At 39.5% G+C, this 21,395-nt stretch overlaps 1 protein-coding gene across 2 annotated transcripts in view; it reads left to right on the plus strand.

Moving 5' to 3' along the window:
• The window catches only part of GRID2 (glutamate ionotropic receptor delta type subunit 2), a 774,093-nt gene that overhangs the window by 596,307 nt on the left and 156,391 nt on the right, over positions 1 to 21,395 (plus strand). For both annotated transcript variants that reach the window (XM_068403567.1, XM_068403569.1), the window contains one exon: positions 19,352 to 19,453. In XM_068403567.1, coding sequence (XP_068259668.1) covers positions 19,352 to 19,453 — 102 coding nt within the window. The remainder of the gene's footprint in view (positions 1 to 19,351; positions 19,454 to 21,395) is intronic.

The raw sequence follows: 21,395 nt of genomic DNA on the forward strand, positions 1-21,395 counted from the left end.
GATGATCTAGCACCTGAGTTGTAGGTCGGTTTAAAAGTGAAAATAGCAAACGGAGCTGTTTGTGTATCTCAGAAATGCTTCAGCTGGCATATGAAAACTTTTCACAGAATGCTGGTTTTCTTGATGAATTGAGCTTCCTATCCCAAATAGCATTAAAAGGAGGTGTCCCGGTTTCAGCTGGGATAGGGCTTATTTTCTTCTTAGTAGCTACAATACTGTTGTGTTTTGGATTGAGTATGGGATTTGGTATGAGAAGAATGTTGATAATATACTGATATTTTTAGTTGTTGCTAAGAAATCAAGGACTTCCCATTCTTTGCTAGTGTGCAGGTGCACAACAAGGTGATGTTGCATATCATGCAACATCATGCTCAGTATATAGATGAGGGTTGGCTGGGAAGCTTTCTCTCTTCCAGGATGCAGCTTCAGGGTTTCTGTCCTCGGGGATCGCTAGCCAGGGGCAGGCTGGGCATTGATCTGTGGGTGGTGAGCAGTTGCGCTGTGCAGCACTTGTTTGTATATCCTATTATTATTAATACTATTATTATTATTATAATATTTCAATTATTAAATTGTTTTTATCTTAACCCATGAGTCTGTTTACGTTTACCTTCCTGATTCTCTCCCCCATTCCCTGGGGGCAGAGGAGAGTGAGTGAGCGGCTGCATGGTATTTGGCTACCTGCTGGGTTAAAACCGGGACAGTAGGTCATGACGCCTTTAGGGGTTTTTTTAATTTTGCAGATACTTTCTTTTCTGCAATCTTCCTTTTTCAAAGAGTTGGAAAAATTTTGCCCTAGTTTAAAAAAAATAAATTAAATGTCAGTCAAAGACAAAACCTGGAACACTTCCAGCTAGGAAGTGTGAAACAAGTAGAAAAATAGGAGGGGAACTTGGTAGAAGTTATGCTAAAACACTACCTACTGTATTATCACTTAAAAAAAAAGAATTTAAAACATTTCCAAAGTTGAATACTACTCAGAAATTAGAAAATTACCAATTTATTTGAACACCAGCTTTGTTAATTCAAATGATATGTGTGTATGAGTTACGACAGGGTTTCTTTTACCCTGAACTGACACCTGGTATGGAAAACTTCAGCCTATATAGTTCAAATTGCCCATATCAAATAAATGAAAAAAAGGATACTTCATAGCACAAATCATAGGGTGATCTTAATAATTACTGATTAAACCTCCATCTATTATACCTGTCTGGTAATACATCAATTTATGCTATGATTCTGTATTCCAGCTGCTGTTAATACTGAGGTCTGTTTGTATTCACGAAAAATGGCTTGTTTTCCTTTTAAATATTTTTATCAGCCTTCTTCAAGAAATTAGACAACTGTCATTGGTAAAATTTGCAGATAACTAGAGGAGCAGTTGTCTACTGTAAAAAGCAATCTGGATTAATTGATAAGCTGGGATTTGAAGAATCAAAGTCTTATAGGAAAAGAGGATTTTTTTGAATGGAAGATAGAGATAGAAATTGCTTGGATGAAGGAGAGGCTTTAAAATCTCCAATGTTTTTCTTCACTCTACTTACAGAAGTTTGCTTTCCCCTTTCAAAGGCATCAACTGCCTGTGAAGCACATGGACAAGATGTCCTGACTTGATCCCTAGGGAACATCACCTTCAGATGGAAAGGGCTGTCCTTCACTTCTCTTTTAGGTTATGCCTGGCATCTCACTGCTGTCTGACTGGAAACCTGTATCATGTCCTTCCCTTCTTCCCTCAATTCTTAGTTTTGTTAACCATGCTGACTATATGGCCTTTGAGTTATGACATCTACAACGATTTTCCTTTCTTGGGAAAATCATAGTTTGCAGTGACACAAAAGCTGTTTCTTTTAAACAAAACCTCTTTGGTCCTCTGTTCCCAGTGTTTGGTCACTCTAACAGCAAAGAATTGCTTTTGCTGCAACCTGTGACTAGTTTTTCATTCTTTCATTGTCCACCACCACCAAGCAGTCTGGCTCCATCTTCTCCATAACCCTCCCCTCCATCAATTGTAGGCAGCAATAAGATTCCTTTTCATATCCTCATCTCCTGGCTGAACAAACCTAGCTCTTTGCTGGCTATGCTGTTGCTAAAGTAGCCCCAGCTACAAGAATATAGACCATGTCAAAAGTCTTGCTAAAGTCAAACAAACTGCCATCTCCTCATCCATCAAGCCAGTCCTCCTTACTGCAGAAAGCAAACAGCAGATCAGGCATGATTTGGCTGAAAAATCTCTGCCAGCTGTTCTTCAGCACATCCCTGTTCTTTGTGTCTTTGGAAATGGCTCCCAAAGGGGTTTGCTCCATAATCCCTCAAAGAACTGAGGTCAGGTTGGCCAGTCTTTGCTTCACTGGGTCCTCTTTCTTGGGCATTTTGAAGGTGGGTGTGATGTTTGCCTTTTTCCAGTCACTATGACCTTTCAGACATCAGAGTTTTGTAGTGACATCCACCAGCTCCCTCAGCCCTATCGGATATATCCTGTGTAGTCCTATGGACTCATTTGCTTGTTTAAGCATCCCCTCATCAATTTCTCTGTGTCATGGGTAGACAATGTCAATGGTAGTCAATGGTAGTCTTCATTCCCTCAGACTCTGACACCGGGAACAGGAGCTGGAAAGCCCAGGAACAGACCTCACCGGTAAAGATTCAGGCAAAGAAAGCATGTTCCTCAGCTGTTTCTGTGTTTGTTGTCTCTAGATCCCCTGCTCATTGAGCAGCAAGTCCGTATTTTCCATAGCCTTCCTTTTGCTACAGATATACGTGGGGAGACCTTCTTTCAGTCCCTTCATATCCTTGAATCTCTTAGACGCACATAACTTCACCTGAGTGCCGTCCAATTTCCTGCCTGCTTTCTGCAGATAGCTGACTGTGTGCTAATTAGCAACTCACCTGTGTGCTCTCTCCAAAAAACAGATTGTTGTGTTTTGGTCTAGAGGTTAGTAGTCTTGGCAAGTAATCTTATCATGATGTTGAGGTTGAGAGACCATCTTCATGACTGTCAGGTAGGCAATTTTATGTAAGGAGTTGTTATTTATCTAGGCTATGATTTTACCTTCCCTAACTGTGTTTTTGGATTTTTGGTTTACTGTATTTTGTTCTACAGCTCCTTTTTGACCTGTCTCTGTCGTAAGTAATCTGTTAGAACCAAGGACAGCCAGGCTCACAGGGAAAAGGTTATATCTTTTATAAGACCAAATAATACAGTTGGAGGAAAAACAAGAAAGCTTTTTTGTCTCAGAGGCCTTTCATTAGTTTTCTAAGCCCAAAGCTTGTTCTCTCCCTGACTGTATCTCTTGGTCTAATAAAATATATTACTTCTCTCTACAAGCCTAGCCCCTTCATGGAATTACACCAGCAGAGCTAAAATGACACTTCTGTATGAGCAGGAAGACAGAAGCCTACACAATTCAAAATATGTCTATGCAATATAGTCAGTCTAAGCGTAGTGATAATTAGCACAGAAAGAGAATGGGCTGATTAGAGAACTTTTTTCTAAAGATATATGACCCTAACAGCTATCTGGAGATGGGAATAGAAGATGCCAGTGTATTAAAGGTAGGAATAGACCTGGTGGAGTGGCTTAAACGTTGATTTCATCAGGGAAATAACATATGAGAAGTAACTGCAAAGAAATATTGAAGAAATTCTCTTAGCTACTGAAGTGAGATAATTATGAATCCCATTAGCTTGAGGAGAAGGATATTAGTGAATATATTATAGTTTAACACATTGTTAATAGTACTCTGAGTTTTCAAATCTATCTTTAAAGAAAACCACAAAACAAGTAGACAGACTGGTTTGAGTGCTAGGGGCTTGGACTTACTACCACTTGTTTGCCTAAGGACTTAGTTTTGATTGTTCGAGGTTTTTAAATTTGCTAAAAACTCAGAATGACAATTACTGAGAGCAGGACTATCATGTGCTGTGTAATGCTTACACTAAGTTACTGTTAATGCTTACTTTAGAAAGTATGTATGTGGTCTGTATTTTCATGGGTTCTAAAGCTGGTAATAAATGCAGATGTTCATGCCAGAAACCTGACAGTCCAATCATGAGACAAAGATGTTCTGTAAGGGCAATGTGTCCAGCCAAATAAACCAGCATAGCTTTCTGATCATTGAATGCTGTGGAGAAACTGCCTGTAATCTCCATAACAAGAGCTATTAGAGGATATTATTCCATGAATAAATTTGTATATGAAAAATAGATGAATTATTCACTTAGTTTTAGTGCATCTTGCATAGAAGCATTTTACCTTTCTTGTAACATTACAAATTCTCATTTTAATGAGTGTTTTAATGCAACGAAAAGTGAGCTGAGCATAAATCCCAGGGGTTGTACTAAAAATGGAGACATATTCAGGACCTATTCTAGGAAGAAATATAGTTGCATTTGCAGGTGTAGAGATAAGGTTGGATCCTCATCTAAACTAATGAGGCTTATTTTCACTAAAGTACTCTGATTTACACCAACCAAGACTCTAGCTTTGAATGCCTTATATTCAGGTTCACATTTGCAAGACGTGATTGCATATTAGGAGTGCAATGAAGTGCAGGTTAAATGAATAATATATAGCTATGTCAACACAGTTAATGAAAGTGTCTAGAGTAAAGCTTTTAAATCAGAACTAATGCTGATGGGCTAATAGCCTTCATCTCCACTTTAGACAATGGATAGATGCCACACCAGGTAATAGGCTCTTTTGACTTTTTTTTTTCCTCCTCTTCAGCCTGAAGTAGCAGACTTACAGCATATTACCTGTGATTGCATAGATGGAGGTTAGTCTGACAGTGAAATTTTAGAAGACCATGATATTAAAAAAAATGAAAAAAGAGGGGAAGTTTGTGTAAATTCAGAAACTGTAGTAATAATGTCTTCTTTCTAAGTTTATGTAAAACAGTAAAATTCTCTGTCGCAACTAGTGGAGACGAGCACTCAGACAAGAGTAGTACAGACAAGAGTCAGCTTTCAAGCAAGCACTCTTAGCCCTGAAGGTATTTACACCTTCTCTAGTGTGGCTGTTAACCTTAGGGCCTACTGATTGAAAGATAATTAGTGTCCCTAATGAAAAGCTTCGAGTGTGCATTGGAAGATAGTGCAGTGGTACCCACAGGCTGTTGAGAAACAGGACTCGAGGATTCTGTTCCTGGGCTGTGTGACATTTGGAGGGATATTAATACTTTTAAGTCACCTTTCCAACTGAAGAAATTTCTCTCTTGTCTTGGGAAGGAGCTTAATATACTTACTTTCATCAGCATAGCATAAAGGCTGTGATTCTGGCATATGCACGGGTAGATCATACAGAGAGAGAATTTCTGGACGTTTCCAACCCCTCAGTAATTGGTTATACAGGGGAAACAGCCTGGTAGCTATCAGGCAGGCAACATAAACAAGGTATAGCTGAAACTCAGGGAAAAATGAGGATAAAATACTTGATTTCAGCTATATCTCTAATGATAATTATGATTACAGTAAAAAGCTCCATTGCACAGGTTACTAATGCATACGGTAACATAGTTCCTACCTCGGATTGTTTACAGTCACATCAAGTGGGTGCTGTTGAAAATAGGAAGCAACAAGAGATCAGGCCAAGTATAGTAGCTGTAATGTGCTCAAGAAGGTAATTTGAGCCCAATTACTCATTTGTTAATATAACCTTAAGGTAGACATTTGTCCCTTCTTAAAAGTAGTAGATCTTTTCAAATGGAAAGACTATTTTAAAATTGATATTATCCCTTAAAATTAAATCCTAGAAACGTTAGTGATCAGCACAGTATAACTACTTAACTGGTTAAATAATCACTTCCATATATACCACAATATGTTCTTAGAAGAAGCTTTGCAATATTAAACTAATTTTAAAAAATCTCAGTGGTTTAAAGTTCTTAGTTTCTTTATACAATTTCAGCATTGTGTATGCTAAACAGGATCTATTGTGGGAATATAGTGTCGTAGCAAATATAATTCCCATCCTTTGCAAGATAGATTTACAATGTGTTTCTGTAGTTTTAATTACAAAGATATATGGCTAATTTATTTTTGTGGCAAATTCTAGTGTCATTAAAGCAGTGATTTTCATTTGTAATAAAAATTTGGTTTACTAATTCAGCTATTCTAGAGAGGGCTTATTAGAAGTGTCAATTCATCTTTTAAACTAATGGCTTAGTGTTTTCCACAAGGATCCTTTATTTAAGCCTTTGGGTATTTTACTAGATACCATTTGCCATTTAAATGTTTATGATATGTAGATTGTTCTGACAAGCTTATTTACCATAATAAAAGCAAATACTTGCACTGTATGGAGCAATGAGTTTGTAAAATCACTCACGCTGTCAGCCATTCAGGTTCTTCAGAGCAATCTACTAAAAATGGTTTTTCTTGGTAGGCAAAACTCAGCTTTTTCCTTCCCAAAATTCTTTAACCTTCCAGTTTTGTCCAACTGATGGTAAATGAGATTTGTTGTTGTCAGCACTTCTCAAAGATGACTTAGAAACTTTGTATCTAATTGTCAGAGTAGTTTTTTATCCATCAGAGCATCATAGCTTGCCTCTGAAATGTTATTTTATTGTGCTGCTTTTTTATGTTTTCAATAGTAAATAATAGGCATATAAAAATGTTTCACTTTTTTACAGAATGTTATACTACTCATCTGAGCCCTTCTTTAACAGGCAGCCTTTTTTCCCACCCTTACTTCAGCATGTGAAATTTATGCTCACTCATGCCTCTATTTCTCTAATACAGAAGCACCCACTCCTGTATGTGGCTCCATTAAACTAGCTACTAACAGATCCTGCTGGAGTTTAGATATTCTTCTGTGGAGCCCTGATTGGTAGTAAATACAGTGGGCTCCAAACTTGCCTTAAACCATATATGTTCTGTAACGTGCACAAGTGTAACAATTTAAACAGTTTTGTAAAGTCTAACTCTCAGCTGTGATTGCATACAGCATCACCACCAGCAAAAACCACTGTACAATCAGAATTACACTCTTCCTGCTAGTCAGATGATGATGCCTCTGAGGTGTCATTGAGGGCATCATCAGAAGGCCATAGGAGCACAGGTCTGTTTTAGGGACAGCCTTTCTTCTACATAATGATGTAGCAGATGTCCTGTGGTATATAGAGAGGAAGGAAGCTGAATGTATTGTCTGTGCAGAAGGTGAGTTTATAGTGCTGGTAGTTAGAGAGGAAATTGCTTTTGCACATTTTCAGTGTAACATTTGGTTATCAGTGTAGCAGTTCTGTCAGGGCCTCTAGCACAGAAATAGTTTCAGTAACAGTTTATTGATGCTGAAAAGGGCGGTGCTTTGGAACTAAGGCTAGATCATCTGAAAACAAAAATCTTAGAAAGGATTGTCTGGACCCAATGGAAAGAGGGACCCTTGGTATGAGACGGACCATGATCTAGTTCCTCAAAGATTTCTCAGTGCTCCTGGCCCCTGTGCAGATCTTTAGGACCCTAGGTGAACACACCTGCTCTCATTTCAGTTGCATTTAGTGGGAAGAAGTTCCTTTTCATAATCTAGGTTGTTGGCCACAATCATCTCCTCAAGTTCACTCTTGTCCTTTCTGTTCTCCACTGTCCCAAGCCTCATGGTCCAAAAACAGCCTTCAGAAGAAGCTGTTGCTGCTTCTCAGCTGTTGCTTGGTACTGGTACTCTGCTTGGTCATTGCTGTGCTGTTTTTTGATTTCTTCATTGTCAGTTCTGATTCCTAAGAAGATGCTCTGTGCTGAGGGACTGGAAAAAACATCCCACAACCTTATTTACTTTGCTACCAAACTCTCAAAAATATATGATTCAGTAAATTACTTGTAGTATCTGGTCCATAATGCACTGAAAACTGGTGACACTCTAGCCATGCACCCTGTGAGCATGGTTTATAACGGAATAATACTTTCTGACAAGTCAGTGACAAAATGCTGCTTTAATTTACTAGCCAGCATCAAGCTAGTAAGTTTGTGACATATCCAACTTAGCAAGCCTCTTTTTTTTCTGCCAACACTGACAACAAATCCTGGATTTAGGAACGGAGTATTGATCTATGTGTGAGCAAAGATTGTTTCAATCTCTGCATTTCCCATTTAAGCATCACAGGAATCTGGAGAATCGGCGGAAAACAGTTTATAATCTAGTGCTACACTTGCTGCATTGTCCTGTTAGCTTCTCTGTAGTGAGAAACCTGAAGGCCGTATTTGAGTAACAACTTGTTTTGGTCTGCCCCTTTTCACCAAAGGTCTCCATTCTTTAGGCACTCTCAGGAGTGCCTTCACATATGCACATATAAAATGAAAATGAGTTAATTGCTTATGCTCCATCAGCATTTTTTAAATTTTTTTTTTGGTGGTGGTGATGCTTTGTGAGCAGGTGTTTCATCGTCCCTGTGCCTGGGAAGCATGTTGCACTGGCATGTATGAATAGGAGATGTTCTCATTGGATCTTTCTTTCTTTGTACTGCATTTAAGAAGGAGCTGGCAAATTCTTCGGTGCTGAACAGAGAGCATAAGCTACTTTGATGTGGTATAAGTTTGAACAGCTTCTAGACAGGTACAAATACGCTTTAAGATACACATAGCATCGGTACTGAATAGTGGTGCATGTTGTCACACTCCCTCCGTACTAATTCCTTTGCCTCACATGTTGGTGATGCGAGGGTGAACGTGTCTGAGGAGACAGGGACCTACAGTCTTTGGGATAAAAACAGTATCTTATCACATGTTCCTCTCTTTGACTTTGTATCTGGGGTGTGGAAGGAGTGTTTTCATGCCAGTACGTCAGAGCCTGGAGTAAGGCAGGGATGTGTTTTTCTGCATCTGTTTCTTACTCTGTATTTCATGCTAAAGTTAAGAATTATGTAGCAATGCCAAACATTCTAAGTGTAAGTGTATATTTAAAAATGAGGGTGTTCTCTTTCAAAGGTTTTCAGAACATGTATTTCCATATGTGCATCTTAGGAACATTTCCCACCTTTTATCGAAGTCCTGTGAATGCAAGTCTTGTTTTTCATGCATCAGGAAAACCACAGCAGTAGTACTGCTCAAGGAGCATTCAGTAGCTAAATAAATAAATACATCTACTTTTGAGTAAGTAGTGGTGGAGTGTTGCTTCATTTAAAATCCTTTAGCCTGCCAAAGAAAAAGGGAAATTCCCGTATGTTATACCTGAAAAAAAGTATAGTTCATAACATTGTGCTTCATATGAAAAGATAACCAGATGTAGAGTTCATTGATGCGTTTCTGCCAGCAGTGGTGTGATAATTCTGCTTGCACTTCAAAAACGGGACTGAAGAGTTGCCACTGAGATTAGTCCAGATGTTCTGTAGCCTCATTGGACCCCATGTGTACCTAAACACAGCATTCCTTGTCAGCTGCCTTTAAAACAAGCACAGATTTTTTTAGTACAAACACAGGTCTGTACTACTGCTCTACTACTGCAGCTTCTGGGCTGGAGCTAGACAACAGCCTTTCTTTTTCTTCCCAGCTTGGAGACTGATGCAGCCAATACACAATCTCCATGTGGATTTACTTCCAGAACTGACTCCCAGACTGCTAATTCTGTGGTTATATTCAAGGGGAGATTTTCATTGCAGAAAAAAGCCAAGGTACTTCTCAGCATGCCAGCTCACAGAGCTAACTGCAATGCAGTGTCGAGGTACCCACGTAACTCAGCACTGGCAGCGGTCTGCTGCAGAAACAGGGCGTTCATCATAGGCCAAATTACTCTGCTCTGAAGGCTTCACTTACGTGGTTTATTGGACTGGGTTTGTTCAGAATCCTGCTACCTAAACCCACTTCTCTCCGAGGGAAATAGTGCTGGGTTTGTTCTGTGCTATTACAATTTTGATTTACTTCTGGAACATTGCCCCCAGAATTTTGAGCCCTGCAACAGCGCAAATCTTTCTGTTCATATTGCACTTTGTCAAACCCTTTCTGAAAAATCAAATCACGAAAAAGCACCTTACTAAGCTGAAGACAAAGCTGGGAGTCTATTGAAGAATGTTCGTATACTCCCAGGGAACTGATGAGAAGCTGAAACATGCCATTCACATTTTGTTGCTACCTGTAGAGAGGGAGCTTCATGCAACCCAGTAGAAAACAATATTTTTCATTATTTGTTGCTGGTCAGGTGTGATCAAAGGTTTTACTATGATACAAAAATCTTATATATTGTGGTCTGCTATGAGCTGGAGTAGTAACTTTGAATATTTTTCTCTTTGATTTCATAAAGATGCAGTGGTGAACCAGCACGAAATGGATGGAGTTCAATTATAAACCCTGATTTTTAAATTTTTTTTCCAGACCTTACATGATTTAGATAAAGGACATCCTTTTGAACTCTTAAAATGTTTAATGAGAAAGGAGGTGAGGATTTGCAATTAAAAATCTAAGTGACTGTATTTAAAGTGCACACAAACCTGAACTTACTTGGTATTATCAATTTCCCTGGAATAATTCAGACATCAGTGAGCAAGCTTTCAGTGTAAAATGAAAGTGATATTCATGAGTTTTACTCTGGCAGTATGAAGAACTTTGATAGTCTAAAGGAGGGTTTGCATCCTGAAGAGAAAAGAAAGCGTGCGTATGTGTGTTTTGGGGAAAGATTATTACTTTCTCTTTCTTTTGGAGGAGGAAAAGTGTATTTATGTCATTTTAAGTTAATTTATTTACGTCACCTGATAAAGTATAACAAGGTGATAACATGGACTCTAGATAGTAAAATATACTGTTAAAAAAAATCACATAAAGGTACATGTTAGACAATGACTAATATCTGTCTTCAGTGAAGCTTTACTTTTCCTTCCCAACTTCCTGTTGTTCACAGTGTGTCCTAGGTGACATATGGCCAAGTCAGGTCAAATCATAAAGTCTGAAAAGTAAGTGTGTTACTCATCTCAGGTAGTTACTGGCCTCTCTGCAGCTGTTGACCAAAAAGCAACAAGCTCTTGTCAGATGTTACATTCTTACCTCAATTTTCTGCAAAAGGAGAACAAAACCTGCCTCCTCTCAGAGGTCATTTTGGCATTCAAGCAGTGCCAGAACATACCAGCAGCCTGCATGCATGTGCTTTCTCTGTGCTCTGGGTTGTGGTACAGGGGAAATGAAGAACGGATACTTTCCCTGTGAATGCTTGCTGGATGCAAATCATTCACAGGGTGCATGGCAATCCCTGAGCACCACCGGGATTTTTCACAGAATCACAGAATCACAGAATGGTTAAGGGTTGGAAGGGACCTCTGGAGATCATCTAGTCCAACCCCCTGCCAAAGCAGGTTCACCTAGATCATGTTGCATGGGGTTGCATCCAGGCGGGTTTTGAACATCTCCAGAGAAGGAGACTCCACAACCTCCCTGGGCAGCCTGTTCCAGTGCTCTGCCACCCTCAAAGGACAGAAGTTCCTCCTCATATTCAGATGGAACTTCCCATGTTTCAGCTTGTGCCCATTGCCCCTTGTCCTCTCACTAGGCACCACTGAGAAGAGTCTGGTCCCCTCCTCTTGACACCCACCCCTAAGGTATTTCTAAGTGTTGATAAGATCCCCTCTCAGTCTTCTCTCCTCCAAGCTGAACAGACACAGCTCCCTCAGCCTCTCGTCATAAGAAAGGTGCTCCAGTCCTTTGATCATCTTTGTAGCCCTTCACTGGACTCTCTCCAGTAATTCCTTATCTTTCCTGAACTGGGGGGCCCAGAACTGGACACAGTACTCCAGATGTGGCCTCACCAGGGCCGTGTAGAGGGGCAGGATAACCTCCCTTGACCTGTTAGCCACAATCTTCCTAATGCACCCCAGGATACCATTGGCCTTCCTGGCCACAAGGGCACACTGCTGGCTCATGGTGAACTTGTCCACCAGAACACCCAGGTCCTTCTCTGCAGAGCTGCTCTCCAGTAGATCAGCCCCCAACCTGTACCGGTGCATGGGGTTATTCCTCCCAAGGTGCAGGACTCTACACTTGCTTTTGTTGAACTTCATGAGGTTCCTCTCCACCCAGCTCTCCAGCCTGTCCAGGTCTTGCTGAATGGCAGCACAGCTTCCTGGTGTATCGGCCACCCCTTCCAGTTTTGTGTCATCAGCAAATTTGCTGAGTGTACACTCTGTTCCTTCGTCCAGGTCATTGATGAATAAGTTGAACAGGACCGGGCCCAGTACTGACCCCTGGGGAACACCACTAGCCACAGGCCTCCAACTAGACTAAGCACCGCTGATCACAACCCTCTGGGCTCTGTCCTTCAGCCAGTTCTCAGTCCACCTCACTGTACACTCATCTAAGCCACACTTCTTGAGCTTTCCTATGAGGTTGTTATGGGAGACAGTGTCAAAAGCCTGCTGAAGTCAAGGTAGATAACATCAACTGCTCTCCCCTCATCAACCCAGCCAGTCATGTCACCATAGAAGGCCATCAGATTGGTCAAGCATGATTTCCCCTTGGTGAATCCATGTTGACTACTTCTGATGACCTTCTCCACATGCTTAGAGATGGCATCCAGAATGAGCTGCTCCATCACCTTTCCAGGGATGGAGGTGAGGCTGACCGGCCTGTAGTTGCCTGGGTCCTCCTTCTTACCCTTTTTAAAGACCGGAGTGACATTGGCCTTCCTCCAGTCCTCAGGAACCTCTCCTGTTCTCCATGACCTTTCACAGGAGCTTTTCCTGCACAGCCATGCACAGTGCAGTCACCTAATGGCAAAGGGGCAATGTTTGCATTGGGTCAAAGAACAGGCTTTTCTGAGTATTTGACTTGAATTGAAATATGGAGGCAGTGGGAAAGAGATCACCATCTGGCTCATTGATAACCTTGTCTGGATCTTTTCCTCAGAGTTGTATAAGGATTTCAGGGGACAGGAGTGAAAAAAATGCGAAAGGTGAAAGCAAGAGAAGCAGAGCCATACAGTAATGTATTTTGTTAAGTCCCATCTCCCTCATAACACAAGAGGAGAGGGAGGAGTGGAGGGGAAGTTTCCTCAGAGAGAAGACTGCCTGAGAGAAAAGTAGATCCAAGGGCTAAAGAGAAAGGAGAAAGACCCAAAGTGATTTGAAAGATGAGTCAAAGCTGGATGAAGTGAAAATTGAGCTCCCTTTACCAACTCAAGCCCTAAACAAAAAGAGCAAGACAGGAGAAAGGCACAGGAAACAGCAGGGAAGATCAAGGGAAAGAAAAGCAAAGAGGAAAGAAAGTATGCTGAAAGTACACAGAGAAATGACAAGAGGCACTGCAATATAGGAAAGTGCAAGATAACCACAGGTTAGGGAACTGTTGGGGGTACTGAATTCAGAGAGAGGACTAGAGAAGGGAAAAAGGGTGTTTTCCAAAGATAAAAGAGAAGACACTTAAAAGTGGGAAATGATAGATTAAAACCACCAAGTTTCAAATGAAAGGGAAAGTAGTAATAGAGAAAGTAAGCTAGAGAAGAAGGTGAAAAAAGTGAGGGACCATTAGAATGACACCACTCACTGGCTGATAATGATGGTTCATTATCTTTGAGGTGTGGTGATTTACTATACTTTCCAATAATCATACCATTAGAGTTCCTCTGGAAGCTTGGCCTAGGTGCTAAGCATGAGCTTCATGAGTCGAGCACCCAGTGTAAGAAGAGCTATGCAGTCTATGCTTTTTTCCCCATAAATTCAACATTTGTCAGTGGTCTGAAACATCCAATTATAACTTCTGACACCAATCTGGGTGCATGAGTCCTTGAGAAAATATTGAGTCAAGAGCTGGTAGGTAAACGAACAGCAGGTTACCAGCAGGTAAATTGCTATTAGCTTCTTTATTTCAATTCAATAAGAAAAGGAAATTTGGGCAGTCCCCAAAGCAGAACATTAGCTGTGCACAGCGTTATTTTGCCATGTGCTTTGGCTTTGAGGAAAGAAATTCTTACTTAAGTTGCTTGCGTTTGTGTCTATGATCGGTTAATAAAACAAATAGGCCACCTTGACTGATGCAATTATAATCCTTAATCCACTGGATATAAAACTAAACTTGGGTATTCACATTCTCCTAACATAGCTTGAAAATAACAGAGTGAGTCTAGGGGCAGGTCATTCCTTCTAGTCTAGAGACAAATTAAAGCAATAGAACGTACTGTACAAAATAGTTAACTGAATGCACAGAACTATATGGTTTCACCACACAGAATGTAGGAGAAACAAGTGCTGCTGTACATTATCCAATTTGCCGAACACAGTATTTTCTATTGATTTTAACAACTTATTATTTGCTGACTACTACCTAAGCTCCGGTGAAGGGAGAAGTTAAACACAGAAAGCTTTCCTGCTAACCAGTCGAAACTGCTGTGAACAAAATGATCCTTGCTTCTTTCATCAGCCGAGGAGTACAAAGGCCCTCAGTGAACACCTGGCCATCAGACTTTTTGCAGATTTGGTTGACCAACTGTTGGGTGCCAGCTAGGGAGCTGAACTGAAAGGACTCTTTAACCAGGTGACAGAGTGTCCAACTAAATTTTTCATAACTGATAGTATCAGAATGACAACTGAAATATATTTTCTGGTGTTTCTTCTGTGAGACATAGTCTTTCATCTATGGAATTTGGTGTCTGATTTTCCAGTCACTGTTGGACATACTAAACAACAGCTGATGAGGCGTCAGGAATACTCTGTGCAAAACTATTTCTATGTTCTTTTGCTTGAATCTTGCCTAAACTGGTGTGCTAGCAAATTTTGTAAATGCTGAATCCACACATCACAAAAAAACCCTTTTTCTTAGTGGTGTGTTTTTTTTGTGTACCCCATTTAGAGTCTTCCCAGCACACCTAGGAGTTAGAATCTCCTAGCTGAGTGCTGTTTCATGACAGCTTCATGATGTCTTTCTGAGTCGTGTGAATTTATTATGCTTTGGAATGGAAAAGGGCATTATTAATGCACCTTTCTTCTGTTGAAGTCATATCTTGGAAGAAGTCAGTTCCTAAAGCAGGTTGGACCTGGGTGAAAATTGAGAATGGAGTTTCTGAAGAACATATGGGTACTGCAGGCAAGGAGGCTGGTATTTCTGTGGGTGACTGGCTCTCTTATGAGCTGCTGATGGAGCAGTTTCTCAACAGTGCTCTATGGTGGGCATTTCCACAGGAAATGTTTTGTCAGACTGTCTGTAGTAAAACCAAGTTCTTGTTCTTTTTTTATTTTTTTATTTTCTTTAAATGACAGGAAAATAAAGGAAAGAGGAGTGATAGTAATCCTGGTGTCCTGATCAACTCCAGTTGCAGATGTAATGGTGTTTTATCTTTCAGATTTCCTTTGCAGCTTCTCTAGAGTGTTTTCTGCACCTGACTGTTTTGCAGTGTTGCTGTGATGCAGTCTGAGTTCAGAGGTGGTTGTATTGCAGTGCTGGATGAACCATTTCCTGTATATTTGCTATATTAATTGAAGTAACAGAACGCTCTACACTCTCCTGTAGCGACAAGCACTTAAGTAATGCATTTGTATCGCTATTCTGGTTTTACTTATGTTCTGTGATTGTCCTCAACTGTGATCACACCAGGCCAGTGTATTTTTCTCAATTAATTGTCACAGTTTTAATCTGCATTTTACTCTGACAGAAAAAAAGAAGTGAAAGCTTTCACATATTGAGAAGAGTTCACTGATTTCGTAGGAAGTAGGGGAAAAAAATCTATCTGTAAGTTCTGTCATAAAGGCATTGTAGATTTTAGAGTTCCAAATTCCTTATAAATCAGTGTCTGGAAATTGCACATACACATAAAATAGATTTTGCCTATTTTAATATTGATATACTAATTACAGACCTTTCATAATGCATAGTTCATATAGGCAAAAAATGCTAATGAAGAAGCACCTCTGCAAAGGGAGGTCAATTTTTGGCACTGCCAGCAAAACAGGAGAGCAAAACCCCTTCTAATAATGATGATAGAGGGGATAACAAGATGGGAGGTGGGATGATCAGAAAGAGATTGTAAATTGGATATCAAAGGAAGCAGAACATTGACAACTTTTCCATCTTCATCATTTTAAATCTGAATGTGGCAGGGTGAATGCTGTCATTAGAATAAATAAAAGAAACTGCACCTGAAGTACAAAGCACTATAAATGACAAAATTCATATGGTAGGAAGACGACAAGTACTGTGCTCAATAGAGTTCCCATCACCCATAATGTTCTACACAAATCAACCAGAATTAATGTGATATTCTATTATTGCCTGGTCTATTCTCTCATTTCAACTATCAGAGACAGAACAAAAGAAAAAGTAAGTAAATGCAGAAGCAACAAATGTTTTGCAGAACTGGTTAAGCGAGAGGTAGAGCTGAAGAAGTAGCTTCATACTACCTCCACCTTGCTATTTCAGCAATAGTTACATTTGCTCCTTGCTGCAATGACAAGCTCAAATTGTCATCACTAAATGTTGATTCATTTTCACCTAATAACAGTAAGCAGCTCCCACTCAAAATCAATTTCAACTTTATTGGCAAGGCACTGCACGTTTGTCTTTGCCATGACTGTGCTGCATAAAGGAACAATTGAATTGAAAATTAAATGAAGAATAATTGAAAAAAAAATTTACCTTTTTAAAGGAAAATTAGTGCTGCTAAATTTACAGGAATCACTTATGTTGGTTTTTTTTTTTTCCTTAGAAAGGTAGAATGGGTTAGGCTAAAAAGTTAATTATATAAATATGTACACATTAATGTACATAATTAAAAATGGACTTTAACCTCACAAGGATACAAAGGCTCTTCAGTAATTTCCTAGGGTTTTAAATTTGGCAAAAGCAGTACAGTTTCTGTGGTAATTATACTTACAATACATTTGGATATGCTAATTGGATCTAAGTTCTAATTAGTTTCTTTATGTGACTAAGAATGACAATCGACGAATTAATTTAATGCACTTTTGTTCTGAACTTAGTGCCGTTTTCAGTATTTTTAGTACAGACAACGTAGACCATCAAATGCTGTGCTTTATAGGATGGTAGTAGTTTATCACATATAGTGTACAGTGCACACACTTCAAATACATTCACTACATTTCACTGCATTATTACAGGTACCACACTTCAGCAATTAGGTTATGCAGCTCAAAGTGTTGGAGGGCTTTGCCAGAGGAGTGAGGAGGGCCTGGAATGTGTCAGCAGTCCATCCATACTGCTGTGAACAGCTAGACACTCTGTGGAGGTATAGAAGAAACAGAGATGGCTACTATAATCAGTGACTGGTCTTTGTGATCAGATGGGAACGTGAAGTGAGGAAACCACCAGTGGTAGCTTGTGCTTTTATTTAGAAATAGCTATTGGAAAGATGAGTAGTTGCAAGAGATGAATATGGTGCCTCATACTTCAGTTCCTCCTTGTATCCTGTTGCTACTACCAATGATTTCTGCTGGAGTTCTGAATCCACTAAGTCCTTGATTTAGTTATTACTTGAGATTAAAGTATGCTCAGCATTACTCTTGCTTATTCCCTGACAGTAGTATAACCTTGACTTCAAAGTGGGAAGAATTAGGACAGCTCTGAGCACTTCTGAAAATGGCAGAGAGAAATGATTACATTGTTTTAAGGCCATCTTCTTTCAGGAAACATAAGATCATAGAATCATTTAGGTTGGAAAGGACCTTCAAGATCATCAAGTCAAACCTAACCTCTATATCATCGCAGAAAGATCTGGATTTTTTACTTTTTGAGGCACCCATTTCTTAAGGAGACATCCTCGAAGAATTGATATGAATATATTGAAATTAAATAATTTAGAAGTTGCTCTAAAACAGCCCGATGGGTGTAATGAAGAAAACAAATAGTTCAAATGGTCCACTTCTTAAATTGTTAAAGTGTGCACGTGGAGTTTGTTCCTTGTTTTCTGTCTCACTTTGAAAGATCTATGAAACACATATACAAAGTCTTTTACCATAAAGGACTGAAAATAATGCTTTCTGTAAATTTGTTTTCAGTCATGGTCAGCAAAGGTACTCCACTTCTTTCACAGTCACCTTCAGCTGATTCAGACACCTTGCCGTTTCTGTGACTATGCATTAAAGCACAGTAATGTTTTGGATGTTTTACAGTTGATATTTCTTACAGACTATAGGGTTGAATTCTCTGAGAGACTAGTCTTCGTAGAGGCCACTGGGCCCAGCAGAAACCTACTGATGTTCATCTTGGTTTTGTCAGAGCAAGATCTTTCATGCCTCTAAATAGGCACATGAAAACCTTCTGGGTTTAGAGGCTTAAGTTAGCTACCTGAGTCAGAAGATGAGCATCCCTCCGTAGATTTCATGCACAGTCCATGGAGAAGGCAATTCAGAACAAGAACTGGTACCTGCAGGTACCTACCTCTTTGTGTAACAGGTTTCCATGGGTAATTAGTTTACATACCATAAATGAGTCTCTGCTCCAAAGTCTCTGAAGTCAGTCGTTGTCCTTCTGTTGGATTTTGGATTTAACACTGGTAATTGTACAGGTCAGATGAATGTGGTAATGAATTCCAAAAATGAAACCAGTAAAGTTTGTAAGGGGTGCTAAAGGATGAGTGGTTGGTTGGCCTGTTTCTCTGTACTCAAGATAAGCATCTACCATCATGTAAGAATGTAGGCAAGGTCTCTTCCAACCTGGTTGATTCTGTGATTCTGTGATTCTGTGAAGTTATATTTTCAGAGAAGCTAAATTACAGGTCAGTATCTACTAAATTCAGATTGAAAGGTGGTTAGTCCTAGAGAGATCGCTGAGAAAAAGCTTCTGTCCATAGAAGCCCAAGAAATACAATAGCACCAATGCAAAGCATCTTGTAGCTGAAATTCTTTTTCTGGATTATCTGTTGCAGTCCTTTCTCAATACTGTAATGTGCCTATCCAGTGGTCTTTTCCTCAGTCATCTTTAAACGTGACTTTTAACCTGGCTAAAAATCACTGCTGTTTCATTATCAATGAGTAGTATAAGCTTTAATTAAAACTAGTGTAATTCCTTTCATCAGAGTTCCACTAGGAAAGATGGGCTGGAGCAGACAGCATGCTAAAATTATGGTAGCTATTATTTCTCCAATTAGTGTATCACTGAAAGTAAGGCAGAAGTATCGTTACAGCCATACCACTTTTTAAATGTTTTTCATTAATGTAGAAGTACTCCCTGAGCTCTTCTAAAGCAATACATATACCCCCAAACCCTGGATGCGGTCATCCATTGCACACTGGTATCTAAAAGCACAAATTGATATCCCTAATTGCTTCATTTGCAATTTAAAGATGAATCTGTGCACAAGCCCTTCCCTGACTTTCCATCCCATTGATTCCAGAAGGTGTTCTGTTTATTTCGTACATTCCTGCTTAAAGCTGCCTACGAGAAATGACTGGCAAAGTTTTATGGGCAATGAGGAAATGATTTCTGTTTTCTCTTTCAGCTTGGCTGCTGGAATCCCATCACTGGTCTGAATGGGTCACTAACAGACAGAAAGTTGGAGAATAACATGCGAGGAGTGGTACTGCGTGTGGTGACTGTGCTGGTAAGCAGATCCTCGTCCTTTTGCAATAGGAGGAATGTATTTCTCCCTGTTGCCTCATCTTTTTATTAAGTACACCATTTTACCAAGAACTTAGTCGGTGTTCGAGTGTCTGATTTCAGCTTGTCAATACCAGAGCATTGGAGCAATTTCCACAAAATAAAATTATTTATCAGTACAGTTCATTTCAGAGAGTGAAACAAACACATTAAAACCCATTTCTTCCACGAGCACATACTAAATTAGATAACACAACCATACGAACTGATAAAGGGCAACTTCAAGTGCCCTGTTAGCTAAAGTTTACCTAGCTGAAATTCTAAAAGATTCATAAGATGTAGCTGCTTTCCAATTACCTTGCCAAACTGAATGCAGTCTGACACAAATTGTCATGCTTGGAAAATATTCAAGATCAACTTAGGGTGAGTTACATTAGTTCAGTAGAACATCTACTGTCACTTCCTAGCTCTTCTTCAGCCAGGTTCTTCCCCTGTGTGGACACATTGCATTAAGCAGCTGTAGCAAAGCTGTTGGTTTAAAGCTGAACAGAAAATGTCTACCAGAATAGGAAGGTATTTTGTGATATGAGACCAGTGTATTCCCTGTCATAAACTTTGGCTGCTTGAGCAGAAATTGTTAGAGTGGAAAGAAAGAAAGAAAGAAATACAAGAATATGAGAAGTATAGGCCTCTTTGGACCGACGCCCAAACACAAAGTTGACCCAGGGCTGCAGAACTGTAAAGGTTATATTGAGCTACTTCCCTCTCTCTACTATCTACTTGTGTTTTTCATTACTGATGCGGTGTTTGAGGTCCTGACAGCTTGCTTATAAAGAGCAAGGCAAGACTGGTTTCCATGGTTTGCATTGCTGACATTACATCATGAAAGAAAAGGCTCCATCAGGGGTGGAAAGTGAAATCACAAGAGAGTGTCAGTGCCACAGACAAAGCAGTTTTGTGCCCCTCCAATTATTTTATGAGTCTTTAAAAGCTATTATCTGTCAGGGTGTCCAGTCTGTTCCAACTTAGTACACTAGAGAACTTCCTGTGGTAGTATCTACAAAAAAAAACCTACCACAACAAACAAAAACCCAACCAAATAAGTGCAATGCACAGAAGAAGACAAAACAGTAGGGTGGGGTTTTTTACACTTTAATTACATGTTCTTCAAAATAACATCATGGTGGCGGTGGCTGGTCGTATTTTGCCTGATACTCGTGTTAATTGATTGAGTATAATTTTGTGTGGACAAAAATGATCTGTGGATGTTGTCTAGCAAAATAAATTCCAATTAGTGTCTTGGACTTTTTTTTCTTATTTCTTCCTTTTTCACTCACTCCTCAGTCTATTCTTCTAATTTCATCCCCAGTTATTTCAGTTAGCTTGCCAGAGAGCATTCTTCTTTCAAGTCATTATAGCATGAATATTTATCAACTTGCAAAAATACAAAAAAAAGTCATTAGTTATGCTGATAGGATTCTATATTAATAATAAAAACAGAAGGCAGACATTTAAAGTACAGCACACAGCATACCAGAGTCCTCGCGTGCTGCCTCACATGAGCACACAAAAGCCATTTGATTTTGACAGTTTTAAAGCACAACCAGTGACAACTTCCATGTACAACTAGTGAAAAACACAATTAGTCTGAATTGTGCTTTGTGAAAATCTGCTATTATTTTGCTAACTGACTCTCGTTTTATGTAGAATGTGCACTGAAGGCAATATATGGGGAAGATGCAAACGATTCATATTGGCTTCATAGCATAAAACTTCCTTTATTCTCTTAAAATTGTAGAGCTTTGCATGGCTGGTCAGTGCAATCTAGACAAAACTGACTGTGAACCATGCTACAAATCAAGGTTCATTTGATTTTGCTCAGCAAAGATGAGAGGCAAGGATTTTGTAAACTGTGTGAATAAAAGGAGGAAGCAAATACTTACCTA

This window comes from Nyctibius grandis, chromosome 6 (genome assembly GCF_013368605.1).
Source record: "Nyctibius grandis isolate bNycGra1 chromosome 6, bNycGra1.pri, whole genome shotgun sequence".
In the NCBI taxonomy this organism is placed as follows: Eukaryota; Metazoa; Chordata; class Aves; order Nyctibiiformes; family Nyctibiidae; genus Nyctibius; species Nyctibius grandis.